The sequence below is a fragment of the Coregonus clupeaformis genome, chromosome 10 (assembly GCF_020615455.1).
Source record: "Coregonus clupeaformis isolate EN_2021a chromosome 10, ASM2061545v1, whole genome shotgun sequence".
In the NCBI taxonomy this organism is placed as follows: domain Eukaryota; kingdom Metazoa; phylum Chordata; class Actinopteri; order Salmoniformes; family Salmonidae; genus Coregonus; species Coregonus clupeaformis.
The window spans coordinates 18,856,626-18,870,072 of record NC_059201.1 but is presented as its reverse complement, the minus strand read 5'-3'; the positions used below and the strand labels follow the sequence as shown (position 1 = coordinate 18,870,072).

Sequence of the window (13,447 nt, the reverse complement as noted above, 5' to 3'; positions counted from 1 at the left end):
TTTCCTACTGAAGACTAAAAGTACAGTAAGATTCATGTGTTTGGAAAAGCAAAAATCAACTCGCGAATATACAGTTTTCGGACACAAACTTTATTGAAGGATGGAAAAACAAGTTGATTACGTCAGTTTTAAGTTGTACTCCTCAGACTTCTAAAATGCACCACCAGACATGTACCAGACAATCCAATCCAAGGAATGTCTTCGTGTGGACGAAAACAGTTAAGGACAGTGTTTTCTGTTTCTGGTACACATGTGCAAGTGAGAGATGAGAACATCTACACAAAAGAAAGTGCCAAGGAAGAGGAGGGAGAATATGGAATGGAAGCACACTGGTCCAAACAAGCCCTGCAGTGAAGATTTACAGACTTTTCAAATTTACATAAATTGGGAAAACACTTTGCTCATGGCATTTATTGTGTGGTCACTACTTTAACCAGGTCATTCTAGTCCACAGTGTTATATCAGAATGCGCAACGGTATAATTGACTAGTAAATCTTATCCAAAGAGCCAGTGGCTTACACTTCTCAGACTAGCTTACATGCCACGTAATACAGCACCCCGGGTGGTTAAACAAAGGTTACATGGGGTTGGACTGTAAACGTGATCAGATGGGTTCGTTAGATTAAAGATTCCCATTTCCTTTGGCAGCATTTCCAAACACATCTTAAAGTAACCCACATGTTAACTACCCCAATCCATTTCTTAGTTAATTTCCCCAAGAACAAACTGCACACCACAGGTAATGTCCTACAAGTGGCTAATACACCTCAAACTGAGACTCAGCGTATGACATTGCTACGAGCAACAGGATGAACCGCAAACATGTGGTGCAAGACTTTGCTGCCACAAACATTTTTTGCATGTGCACGGGTGCGCTTCAAGCTGCTGCAACGTGATAGCTGCGGGACGAAAAAAGCTACAATGTTTAGCCTTACTCTTAGTTGTTGCAGAAAAACGTCCTGATTTACTTGGTACATTGCTGACTCTACCTTTACACATAATTGATTTAGAAATCAGTTGGAAAGAAAACCTGCATGGCCATGGGTACTTTCAGACTAGGATTGGGAAAACATCAGTATACTGTCCTGTTCCAGTGTGGTGGGTATTGACAACTACCCTATGCCAACCCCTCAAATTCTCCCCCACCTCCTACAAAACCCCATACTTCCACAACCACCCTTCCCCGATCCCCTGACCCAGGCTGGGTCTACGGTGGGGACGTGGAGTCTCCAGTGGCGGGGCCGTCCTGTCCCGTGATATGGTGGAGGACCTGGTGGTCCCAGCCCACTGTGGTAAGTGTGTCAGAACCGCCAGGGGCCCAGCAGACACCCCGAACAAAGTCCTGGTGCCTCCTGTCTCTCAACCTGGACAGGAGGAGCAGAGCCACCTTATTAAGTGGTGAATGACTGGGTACATATACTATTTGGACTATTTTATTTCCTAGCTCTGAGTTGACAAGCCAAAAGGATCAGCTAGAGACAAAAGCCCATACACATTGAGACTTACGTTTCCTTAAGCTCCGAGTTCATCACAGCAACGGAGCAGTCATCACTGATGGAGGCTAGCAAGGGGGCGCTGTGGTGGAAGGTAAGAGATCATTGTGTTAGCTCATTCTGACAAACCACTTACTGCTGTAGATGTGTGTGAGGTGAGCTGGTGCTTACCTGTGTGTGGAGAAGGCTAGGCTGGAGACCCTACGGCTGTGGGTGCTCTGCGTCTGGGCAGGCTCTGTGCCCTGAAAGTCTTTCAGAGTCACGCGTCCTAGCTCGTCACCTGAACCAACAATAATCAACAAATATCTATCATTGAAGCCTGGAAGATTAATCTTTTAGAACAATGATGTGCTTGGACCACTACGCATCATGGTAAATGTAGTGCTAGTCCTTACCGTAGGCGATTGTGGTCCTGTGGTGGGGATGCCAGGCCACTGAGGTAGGGCAACAGCTGGGCTCTACCTCTGAGACAAGATCAAATCTCCAAAATCAGCTGGGAAATCACCTACCACAGCAACATGCACTGACTGAACAACATGGTTGTCCACACCTGACCATGTACATGCTTTCAAAAATAGATATTCACATGCATTGCATGTGTACTTTGAACAGAGTGAATGGGTACTTTGGTGTGCTGCAGAAGTCTGGAAACTTTTCAGGTGTGGATGTTTTCAAAACGTACACAATAATTGTCCCAACACAGCTTTATTGAAATTACGAGGATCGCTGGAAAAAGTTGCTTAGGAAATACTATAGAAACAAGCCTGATTGATTATCAAGGACATGTTGGTGTGAGTTTCTACTGCAGTGACCTGACATGCGGTTATCAGAATTAAATGTTATAATATTGGGTTACTAATGGATGTACACGTCGACAACAGAACCAAAGGCAGCCTTAAAAACTATGCTCCTCGACCAATACTGAAAAACTACAAGACCCACTGACAATCCAAGATTAACGTCACAGGTGTCAATACATTGGCAACTGAAAAGTCTATGCATCTCGGCTCAGAGAAAAACCCTGCTGCCTAGCTGACTGTGCAGTTCAGACGGATTCTACTCACCTAATCTAGAGGCTGGTTTGGTGGGTTTCCTCCTGTCCCAAAGCAACAGACGGCCATCCTGAGGGAAGGGGAATGGAGAGAGGAAACTGAGTGCACTAACAGTTTCATGCAGTACAGTAAGTTACAACCTTCTACTGTATCTAGCTTCATATAGCACAGTACACAATATACAATCCACACTTATCATTCTGAACTGAACAATTGAATAAAACAGACAACCCTCCAATCAGTCTTGGCTCTTACCTGGCCACATGAGAGGAAGAGGGAGTCATCGGATGGATTGCAGGATACACAAGTGACTGGCTTAGAGTGAGCTGTGGAACAGGAGACAGATCAGGAACCAATGAATTACACCGATTCTGTTGCAAAACGTTTCTTAAAACAGAAAAACGGAACCTAAGGACCTAGCTGAATTTGTCCAATAGAAACTAGTTTTAGTTGCAAAACCTTCCGCAACTGTTTGGACTAATGATTAACTAGACAGGCTATATAAACATGAGAAACACTGCAACTGACACTTTTTAAGAGTGGAGTCACTGTGCAGCTCAAGATACAGAGATATAAAGACGTAGAGTTTCCTTACCGTTATATGTGCTGACCACCTCCCCCTGACTAAGGTCCCAGACTTTGATTCTGCAGCATGTAGAAAAGAGAAAGAACTGAGCAAGACATAGGCTGTTCACAGCATACAATTGACATTAAATCTTCACCAGGAAAAGTATACCAAGCTGCAAAACACTCCATAACCTGCAGCTGTTAAAACAGACTCACAGCCAGGCTGGTTACACTAGGGCAGGGTTCTTCAATTCCGGTCCTGGAGGGCCGAGACACCTCTGTTTTTCATCCTCTCCTTCTAATCAGGGGCTAATTCAGACCTGGGACACCAGGTGAGTGCAATTAACTACCAGGTAGAAATAAAAAACAGAAGTGTTTCGGCCCTCCAGGACCGGAATTGAAGAACCCTGCACTAGGACCTAGGGTCTGTTAGGGCCTAGGGTCTGTTATGTTATCAAATCCAAAATAAAAGATGTGCATGAGACAAACACAAACACACAATCAGAGAATGCCCCCTACTGACCGGCAGTCCATACTGCCGCTGACGGCGTGGTTTGACCCAGCAGGGCTCACGCTGGTGACGATGTGATCATGCTCGAGTTTAGTGAACCGATTCACCAGCAGACTCTCGTCCTCCGCTAGCTCCCACAGCTCAACAGCACCTACAACACCCAGACAAACCCCATTGCACCCACACTGTTGTATACCAAGTAATCTATGTGATAATGTGGCCTGAATTATATGTAATCATTGTGCTTTAACAGATTATCCCTCATGGTTGAACAGCCTTATTTACAGCTGAATATAATATGCATGAGTAACGATAACTGTCATTCCTACTTACCCGAGTCAGATGCAACTAGGACGCCCCTCTCTGAAACCCACTTTGCCTCTGTGACCCCAGCCTCTGTCTGCACACCAGCCTTGCAGAAGCCCTCGTTGGGAGACTGCTTGGGGTCACTGTAGACCCAGATGGAGCCCAGCCAGCATCTGCCCGTCAGACTGGAGGCTCCCAGCAACAGGGTGCCATCTAGGGGAAGAAAATAGGGAAATGTCAATAGCTGAATCAAATCAAATTTTATTTGCCACATGCACCGAATACAACAGGTGTAGACATTACAGTGAAATGATTACTTAGAAGCCCTTAACCAACAATGTAGTTTTTTTAAAGAAAAAGTACAATTTTAGAAAAGTGTTAAGTAAATAAATAAAAGCAAATAACAAAAGAGCAGCTAGATAGCTAGCTAATGATACAGGCACCATTGCCTGTTGTCTTAGGTCTCTTTATGTAGTGTTGTGGTGTCTCCCTTGTCGTGATGTGTGTTTAGTCCTATATTTTTATTTTATTTTTAATCCCAGCCCCTGTCCCCACATGAGGCCTTTTGGTAGGGCGTCATTGTAAATAATAATTTATTCTTAACTGACTTGCCTAGTTAAATAAAAGTTAAATAAAAAATATTATAAGTGACAAGTTCGTTTTAGCAGCTAGCTAGCTATCAGGCTAGGGCCAGGGGCACAGTAATTTTTGCTGTTAATGATGCAAGATCCATAGCCACTCATAGACATAGGTGATAAGCTATCTAATGTTATCTGGTTTATAAAACAGTAACTTAGACCTCTTTATTCCGCGACACCACCACGTGCTGCGGTACCTAGCTAGCTCTTTTTACAAGTCAAGCGCTACGTTATCACACAAGGCTTGCATCACTCACTAGCTGTGACTTTGCTTACCTGCCCTGTACTGCGCCGAGTCCAAATGCTTCTCCATGCACGCCGGGGCATTTGGGGGTATGTTCCATCTGTTTTCCTTGATCATATTGGTATTTACTGTACTTTTCATCCAGGCAACTCTGAGTCTGATTCACTCAAGCTAGCGTAGCTGTGTTTGCAATGCAAATTATTTTATCCTTTATACAATAAATGTTTTAACTTTAACTAAATAGTATAGAAAACACGGACTAATAAACTAGCTACCAGATTTAGGTTAGCCTAGGTTTTTAACTTCTATTCTTTAATTATATTATTTTTCATTGCTCCATTGTTCATGCCAGAAATGAATGAACTCAAACCGCAACACGTGGACCGCACACTTCCGCTTCCAGGGCCTTGTTCGTTCGTCTTCTTCTTCGGTGGGGTTTATCGGCGGTTGGCATCCAACGTTATGGTGAATTACCGCCACCTAATGTACTGGAGTGTGGGCCAGACACAGGGAGAAACTAAATCCTACCTGCCAGCCCCGTTGCTCTTAAAAAAGATAACAAAATATTTGAGACTATATCTAATGACGTTCTACTCAATATACTCTTTAAACTAATTTCCTGTATTCCCTTCTCCCTCATACTAGATCTCAGCCTCTCTATTTCCCTCTGATACTGCCCACACTGTAGCAATACATTCTCCACGGTCTCTGTTTCCTGGCAATACTCTCACTTTCCTGTTGGATGCTTTCCTATCACATGTAAGGTCTTATTCAACTGGCTGTGTCCCACCCTTAATCTTGTAAAAATAGCCTCCTCTCTTCTGTCCCTTCCTGCCATCCCTGACTTTCCTCTGTACTTGAAATGTTGATAGAGCATGGCGTTTGCGTTTGCAACGCCAGGGTTGTGGGTTTGATTCCCACAGGGGGCCAGTATAAAAAAATAAAAATGTATTCACTAACTGTAAGTCGCTCTGGATAAGAGCGTCTGCTAAATGACTAAAATGTAAATGTAAAATGTAAATGAATGCCTGCCCTTAGTATCTTTATTCCACTGCTCCTGCCACCTCTGTCCATATCAGGCTTTTTGCCTCTGCCTTGTTCATTGAAACTACAACATCAACATCTCCACTACTAAGTGCTTGTTTAGCCAGTATATCAACTGCCTCGTTCCCCTCCACCCCCACATGTGCTGGGACCCAAGTAAATCTTATCTGTATACCCATCAGTCTAATCCTGCCATGGGTTTGTAGCACCTCATAAAGCAGGTCTTGTCTGCTACGTGAGCTAAAGGACTGGAGACTCATTAACACTGCACATGAATCAGAGCAAATAACTACTCTGTCTGGTTTGACTTCCTCCACCAACTGCAAGGCCAACAGTATGGCCATCAGCTCCGCCATATATACAGCCAGATGATCTGTAATACATTTCCTGACTTCCACCCCACATTCCTGCACTACAAATGCTGACCACGAATAGAGCAGTGCTTAATTTGAGGAACAGGATTTGGCAACTTCTGTTTTGGACTGTTTTGTTCCGGAACCTATTTGTACCTCTCGAGGCATGAAAAATAATTTTCACTTTTGCAATGTAAAAATTATAATAAAAGCGAGAGGTACAAATAGGTTCCGGAACAAAACAGTCCAAAACAGAAGTTGCCAAATCCTGTTCCTCAAATTAAGCACTGCTGAAACATGAAACGGATCTTTACCATTTGCTAAAATCCTCAAATGAAAAAAATAAAATGCATTTAAAAAACGACCATACAACAATCCCGATTCAAGTTCCCTCTTCGTTAATTCTCCTGCCTCCACAAAAAAACGTAATGTGAAAAAGTAGATTTATGGTTTGCGCAACATTGTAACCTATGTTTGAGACCAAAGCGTGGCTGTGTCTCTCACACAACTAGAATGAGATTAACAATTTAATATCTCTCTCCGTCTCTCTGGTCTGATAGACATGAGCCTGCAACTCTCATCTCTCCAGCGTTGCACTTCATTTATTTCCTTAAAGAATCATAGCCGCGCGAAGGGTTCTGGAGGAGATGCAGCACCCTTGATAAATTGAAATACATTTCCCAAAGTTATAGATTTACTGCTGTCTGTTCAGAAATAAATGAAATCATTCAGAATAGCCTACCACACCATGAGGAGGCCTATAATTTAGCCACAGAGGTTCAATAGCTTCTTTTAAAAAATAGCCTAGCTGTGGATTGTAACCCAGTAATGTAAAAATTATAATAAAAGCGATCAAAGTTAATTCGAGTTCCCTCTTCGTTAATTCTCCTGCCCCCACAAAAAAACGTAATGTGAAAAAGTAGATTTTCAGGCCGGGCCTGATATTCTAAGGAATAGCCTACAGTCGGGAACGCGTGGCAAATCTTGTCAGTGAAAAAACATCATGCAGACAAAACAGGCCTTATATATTTCAAATACAATCGAGGGAAAACACAGGTTGGAACGCAAATGGCTCCTGCTGAAAAGAGAAGACTGCTGTAGGCTACCAAAATATTTGATAAACTTCCAAATATTGTTTTACAAAAGAAAGAGAGATTGGCTTTTGGCACGAACCTATCGGCCATCACCAGCGAGTGAGCTGCGCATCATTTGCGAGTCAGTGAAACTGGAAAGCATTTTTATGACTTTAATTTCCTCCCCACATTGTAGCCTACAATATATCTCCACACACCTAGGCCTACGCTATTGATGGATTCAAGACAATGTCGTTTTTATTGATCTCAGATTCTGAGTTCAAAGTAGCCTGCCATTTCAATTATTTTTGTGGTATTAAAAAAGATTCTACCAGTCTCCAGTCATGTAAAATGATGTAGAATTGCATGCAATGCGTTTATCAAAGGCAAGATTTTTCCAGACCCTAGGCTACTAAAAATGTTCCCAATGTGTGCAACTTCTGTAAGTGCCTCTACTCTACTGCTCTATGCCACTACGCAAATGCGATGATATGCATGCAATGCTTTATTATTAATTTTTTTCTCATGCGTTCCGGTCCCTCAGAACTCCCCTGGTCACCCCCTCGCGCTCACTTTTTATTCCGGCACCTCCCGATTTACAAATTAAAAGCACTGTTTCAGTGAACCATAGTCATGGAGCAAAATCTGAAAGATACATGTGTAATATATGAGGGCACAAATATTTTCTCCATTCAAAACATCTGTTGCAGATTTCATGTATTCAGAAATTATAATCTGAGACAGTGACAAGAGGCGCCTATTTTATTATTCAAATTCAACATTGCTATAGCAACACAAGCTTCAAAACCACTACACAGAACATAAGGTACACAAATAAATACCTACATTTCAGTTATATTTCTGCAACCCAGCTAATGAACATAAACTGAATCAAAATAAACACTTCAATTTTCCAGGAGTGTTTGTTACAACATGAATATTGGCTGCCCTTCACCATTGCAGTGTTGGCACAAATTTAGGTTCTGCGTTGTAGAGTACATTTTTGTCTTTCGCCCAGTTTTACCCCGGCTTTACCCCATTAACAGTTCATGCAGAATTTGTTTTCAGTAACCCCCCCCCCACCCCCATATCATGAAGAACCCAAGCAGACTGGTGTAAGCCCCATCTTCAACTGGTTAGGCTTTGGTGGTCCCTGACTGTGACGCCTGTTGACTCTGAAGCTGTTGGATCTTAATGTTCATCACCTCAATCACAGCTAGAAAACAGAACAAAGATAGGAAGGAATGACCCAAATAAACTATACAAGTGAGGTTCTATTGCATTTAAGATAAATACTTGTAACATAATACAAACTTGTGTGTGTATTCGTGTGTGGATTACCTTGTTTCATGCCATATTTCTCCTGCAGAGCCGGCTGAATTTTCTCTATCTGCTTGGTGAGGAAGTCTATTTTGCGCTTGAAAAACTCCTTTGTATCATCGACATTCTGCAGAGATATTTCAAAAGAGGCTCAAAAACTCATTATACAGAGATTTCCAAATATTTGTACTAACAAGCAATTAAATGTACTGTATATGGAACAGGACTGTTTAACCAAATAGTCGACTGACTAATGGGTTGTGTTCAGTGGCCAAGAAAACTGAAAAAACAGTACAAGAGTGAAACTTTAGGTAATATCATTCAGAATAAATAAAAAAATGTGCCCAATAAGAAATGCATGTTTTCATTTTCCGTTGCTACAGTGTGCCTTCATGAACACAACCCTGATAAATGCAAAGAGTTGGGACATGTCGGCATACACTAAATTGGAAGATATCCTTGCCCAGCCAGAGCAATAAAAGGGAACCAAATTAAATTGGGACTGGAAAACTGTAAACAGAGTACTTACCCAAAGTGCACATCATGAGTTGACGGTACAATGAAGGATATTAGCAATTTGTTATCAATTACTTTTCTGCCCACCTTTTCAACATAGTATCCTGTCCCCACATCCACTAAGACATGTTCCACGTCATGAAGTGTTCCAGGGACGTACATCTAATAGCAAGTGATGTTAAAGCACATAACAGGAAACTTCCAACAACAATACTATTAATTCATGCATACTGAAGATATTATAGAGAATTCTGGGGGTAGCCCCGACCAGGACTCGAACCCTGGTCCAGCAACTGTCAAACTAACACCTTAACCGCTATGCCAAGAAGTTTAAACCTCTTGACGAGGTTATTAGGTGTTGTGTTAAGGTCGCCACACTAACCCCTACCTTCGGGAGAGCATGTCCCCACGCTTCTCTATATCAAGTCCCTCATGTATACACGCCTCTCCAATGGCCTCACAGGCACCATCCAATTTCTGACACAAATGTAGTGAATTTGGGGGGTAGCCACGACCGGGACCTGGGTCCAGCGAAAGTCAAGCCAACACCTTAACCGTTACACCAAGAGGTCTGAACATCTTGACGAGGTCGTTTGGTATTGGGTTGCCTAAGAAAAGTCAGACTGTGATACCAATTCTTGGTATACAGTCAAAGTTTCCTTACAAACCAGAATGTTTAATAAAATTACATTTCAACTTACTCTACCGGTTGTCTGTGCAGTTGGTCCTTCAGTGGGTCAAAATTTGAGAGAATCTTCACAGGAAAGTATTATTTACCCAACTTTTTAGAGCGCTGGTACTGCCGTTGAAATTTCCATCACCTGGCACATGCACAAAACCATGTAAACACCTGCAAGACTTCGGTTAGTATGCATGCATCACAGGCATGTACTTCCGTCTTGTGCATATGCTTTAGGTCACGAGCAAACAAATCTTGATTGCCACACACAGAGACCCACGTTTTGAAGTCTGTTTAATAATATTTTCCTGTAGATATTTTGACTAAAATTTAAACCCACTGAAGGACCAACCCCACGGAGTCGGCAGAGTAAGTTCAAATATAATTTTAGTCAACATTTGTGACAGACAAGGGACTTGTAGGTTTTTTTCTATGTAATTATATAATAATAATAATAATAATATGCCATTTAGCAGACGCTTTTATCCAAAGCGACTTAGTCATGCGTGCATACATTTTTACGTATGGGTGGTCCCGGGGATCGAACCCACTACCCTGGCGTTACAAGCGCCATGCTCTACCAATTGAGCTACAGAGGACCACAATTGTATGTGTATGTAATTGTATGTGGCTATGCTTTACAGTCAATGGAAAGCATCGGCACAGCGGGACTAGGTATGGGTTAAGCGCACTGTTTCTTCATCCCTGTCCTGGGGGCCCAAAGGGGTGCACATTTTTGTTTTTACTCTACATTTACATTTTAGTCATTTCGCAGACGCTCTTATCCAGAGCGACTTACAGTTAGTGAGTGCATACATTTTCATACTGGCACTATACACCTGATTCCACTCAGACCCAGTTACAATGGCTTGATATTGAGTTGATTATTTGAATCAGGTGTGTAGTGTTAGGGGAAAAAAACAAAAATGGGTCCCCAGGACTAGGATTAAGAAACACTGGGTTAAGGTTGCAACAATATAATGGCAGAGAAGGTGCTGTGGTCCCATTTACATTAAATACTGTATTTAACAATGCACTTTCAATCAATCTCAAGTTAGTCATCAAGTACGTTGAATGCGAGAAAATGTGTTTCCTGGTATGTTTGTAGAGTAATTAAAAAGTCTAATGAACCCCTTAATTTTTGCCATCTCCGATCAGTAACATAAGGATACAGAGCTTGTGAGGGGCACCAGCAACTCTTTTCCTAAAAGGAGGAATGGAAAAATAAAGGTAAAATGTAAGTTATCAATTTAAGTGTATCATACTTTCAAACACTAATGTGGTGTGAGATCTGCATCAAAGATAATTTAAATCAATTTATTTTAGTATCTGTAAAAGCTCCATACAAAACAAAAGCATACAATGCATACAAAGTTATTTAAAAAAAAATCCATAGCAAACCAAGGTTGTTCGAGCAGCTCACCTGCATTGTTTTTGTTGAGGACACTTAAACTGTCCTTAGCTTCTACATATTTAGTCTGGACAACTTTGAGCTGACCTATAGATGAGGTCAAAAACTCTGTCTCCTGCAAAACATGGAAGAACCAGTTGATGATCCAACTTATCAGACAGACACCAGACACATTCTTCGCAGTAATTTCATTAATGACCATTGATGAACTAAGTAAGCCTGGGCCAAATATATTGCATTGAATGCTTATATGAATATTGCCCTGAAATAAAGGAGCAAAATGTGGAAGCTGAGATCATGCTAAGTTTGTTTCCTAATGAATGGACACTTGTTGACAGCATTCCAAAACATGATTCTTAGCATGCGTTGTGCTGCAAACTGGCTACCAGAGTAGCAAGCATATTGGCAATAAATGGACACAACTTATTTACATTATGAACACTTTCTCATAAAATGTGGCAGGCACATACTGAAAGTATTCAGACCCCTTGACTTTTTGTTACGTTACAGCCTTATTCTAAAATGGATTAAATGGTTTTTTCCCCTCATCAATCTAAACACAATACCCCATAATGACAAAGCAAAAACAGGTTTAGACATTTTTGCAAATGCATTAAAAATAAAAAAACAGAAATATCACATTTACATAAGTATTCAGACCCTTTCCTCAGTACTTTGTTGAAGCACCTTTGGCAGTGATTACAGCCTCGAGTCTTCTTGGGTATGATGCTACAAGCTTGGCACACCTGTATTTGATCGGGCTCAAGTCCGGGCTCTGGCTGGGCCACTCAAGGACATTCAGAGACTTGTCCCGAAGCCACTCTGGCATTGTCTTGGCTGTGTGCTTGTCCTGTTGGAAAGTGAACCTTCGCTCCAGTTTGAGTTTCTGAGCGCTCTGGAGCAGGTTTTCATCAAGGATCTCTCTGTACTTTTCTCCATTAAATGTTTCCCTCAATCCTGACTAGCATCCCCACAGCATTATGCTGCCACCTCCATGCTTCACCGTAAGGATGGTGCCAGGTTTCCTCCAGATGTCACACTTGGCATTTAGGCCAAAGAGTTCAATCTTGGTTCCATCAGACCAGAGAATTTTGTTTCTCATGGTCTGAGAGTGCCTTTTGGCAAACTCCAAGCAGACTGTCATGTGCCTTTTACTGAGTCTGGCCACTCTACCATAAAGGCCCTGATTGGTGGAGTGCTGCAGAGATGGTTGTCTTTCTGGAAGCTTCTCCCCTCTCCAGAGGCACTCTGGAGCTCTGTCTGAGTGACCATCAGGTTCTTAGTCACCTTCCTGACCAAGGCCCTTCTCCCCCGATTGCTCAGTTTGGCTGGGCGGCCAGCTCTAGGAAGAGTCTTGGTGGTTCCAAACTTCTTCCATTTAAGAATGATGGAGGCCACTGTGTTCTTGCAGACATTTTTTGGTACCCTTCCCCAGATCTGTGCCTCGACACAATCCTGTCTCGGAGCTCTACAGACAATTCCTTCGACCTCACGGCTTGGTTTTTGCTCTGACATGCACTGTCAACTGTGGGACCTTATATAGACAGGTGTGTGCCTTTACAAATCATGTCCAATCAATTGAATTTACCACAGGTTGACTCCAATCAAGTTGTAGAAACATCTCAAGGATGATCAACAGGATGCACCGGAGTTCAATTTCGAGTCTCATAGCTTATGTAAATAAGGTATTTTTTTATATTTATATAATACATTTGCAAACATTTCTAAAAACCTGTTTTCGCTGTCATTATGGGGTAGTGTGTGTAGATTGAGGATTTGTATTTATTTACTCAATTTTAGAATAAGGCTGTAACGTAACAAAATGTGAACAAATTCAGGGGGTCTGAATACTTAACGAATGCACTGTAAATTATGAAATGCAACGCTGGAGAGATGAGAGTTGCAGCCTCATGTCTATCAGAGCAGAGAGAGATCATAACAAGTTAATCTCATTCTAGTTATGTGAGAGACACAGCCACGCGTTGGTCTCAACCATAGGTTACAATGTTGCGCAAACCATAAACCTGGGCCGTCCCAACGCGAATTAACTCTTAGAATATCATGCCCGGGCTGAAAATCTACTTTTTCACATGTTTTTTTGTGGGGGCAGGCAGTGGCGGTTTTACACGGAGGCCGGGGGAGGCCCGTGCCTCCCTGGAAATGTCCCTGGCCACCCCTGTGGCCCCCCCGTGCTGACCAAATAAAAAATTATGAATTTATAACTATTTTACACGCGAGC

The 13,447-nt window shown here is 42.1% G+C and overlaps 2 protein-coding genes across 4 annotated transcripts in view; both read right to left on the bottom strand.

The window, feature by feature from the left end:
• Window positions 1-69: 69 nt before the first annotated feature.
• On the bottom strand, window positions 70-5,226 carry LOC121575272 (methylosome protein 50-like). Its single transcript, XM_041888246.2, has 10 exons — window positions 4,845-5,226; window positions 3,958-4,143; window positions 3,637-3,775; window positions 3,142-3,191; window positions 2,802-2,872; window positions 2,559-2,616; window positions 1,890-1,958; window positions 1,666-1,774; window positions 1,508-1,576; window positions 70-1,365 (listed from the first exon to the last, which is right to left on the bottom strand). Exons 1-10 carry the CDS (start codon window positions 4,951-4,953, stop codon window positions 1,209-1,211), a joined length of 1,017 nt encoding a protein of 338 aa, XP_041744180.1. The 5' UTR covers window positions 4,954-5,226; the 3' UTR covers window positions 70-1,208.
• A 2,802-nt stretch (window positions 5,227-8,028) lies between these two features.
• Window positions 8,029-13,447, bottom strand: part of LOC121575271 (prefoldin subunit 5) — a 30,041-nt gene continuing 24,622 nt past the window's right edge. For 2 of the 3 annotated variants that reach the window (XM_041888244.2, XM_045222867.1), the window contains exon 33: window positions 11,220-11,323. Coding sequence is in view for 1 of the 3 variants with exons in the window: in XM_041888245.2 (XP_041744179.1) it covers window positions 8,419-8,498; window positions 8,624-8,729; window positions 9,206-9,280; window positions 10,970-11,001; window positions 11,221-11,323 (396 nt within the window). In the remaining 2 variants the exon portion in view is untranslated. Of the gene's footprint in view, window positions 8,499-8,623; window positions 8,730-9,205; window positions 9,281-10,969; window positions 11,002-11,219; window positions 11,324-13,447 lie in introns of those variants that run through there. The other variant, XM_041888245.2, reaches the window with a different exon arrangement.

Coding starts and splice junctions, on each gene's coding strand:
- LOC121575272 (XM_041888246.2), bottom strand. CDS start 4,953: ATGAAAAGTACAGTAAATACCAATATGATCAAGGAAAACAGATGGAAC. Junction 3,192..3,636: donor AGCGGCAGTATGGACTGCCG/GTCAGTAGGGGG, acceptor TACATGCTGCAG/AATCAAAGTCTGGGACCTTA. Junction 1,366..1,507: donor AACTCGGAGCTTAAGGAAAC/GTAAGTCTCAAT, acceptor CCTCCTGTCCAG/GTTGAGAGACAGGAGGCACC.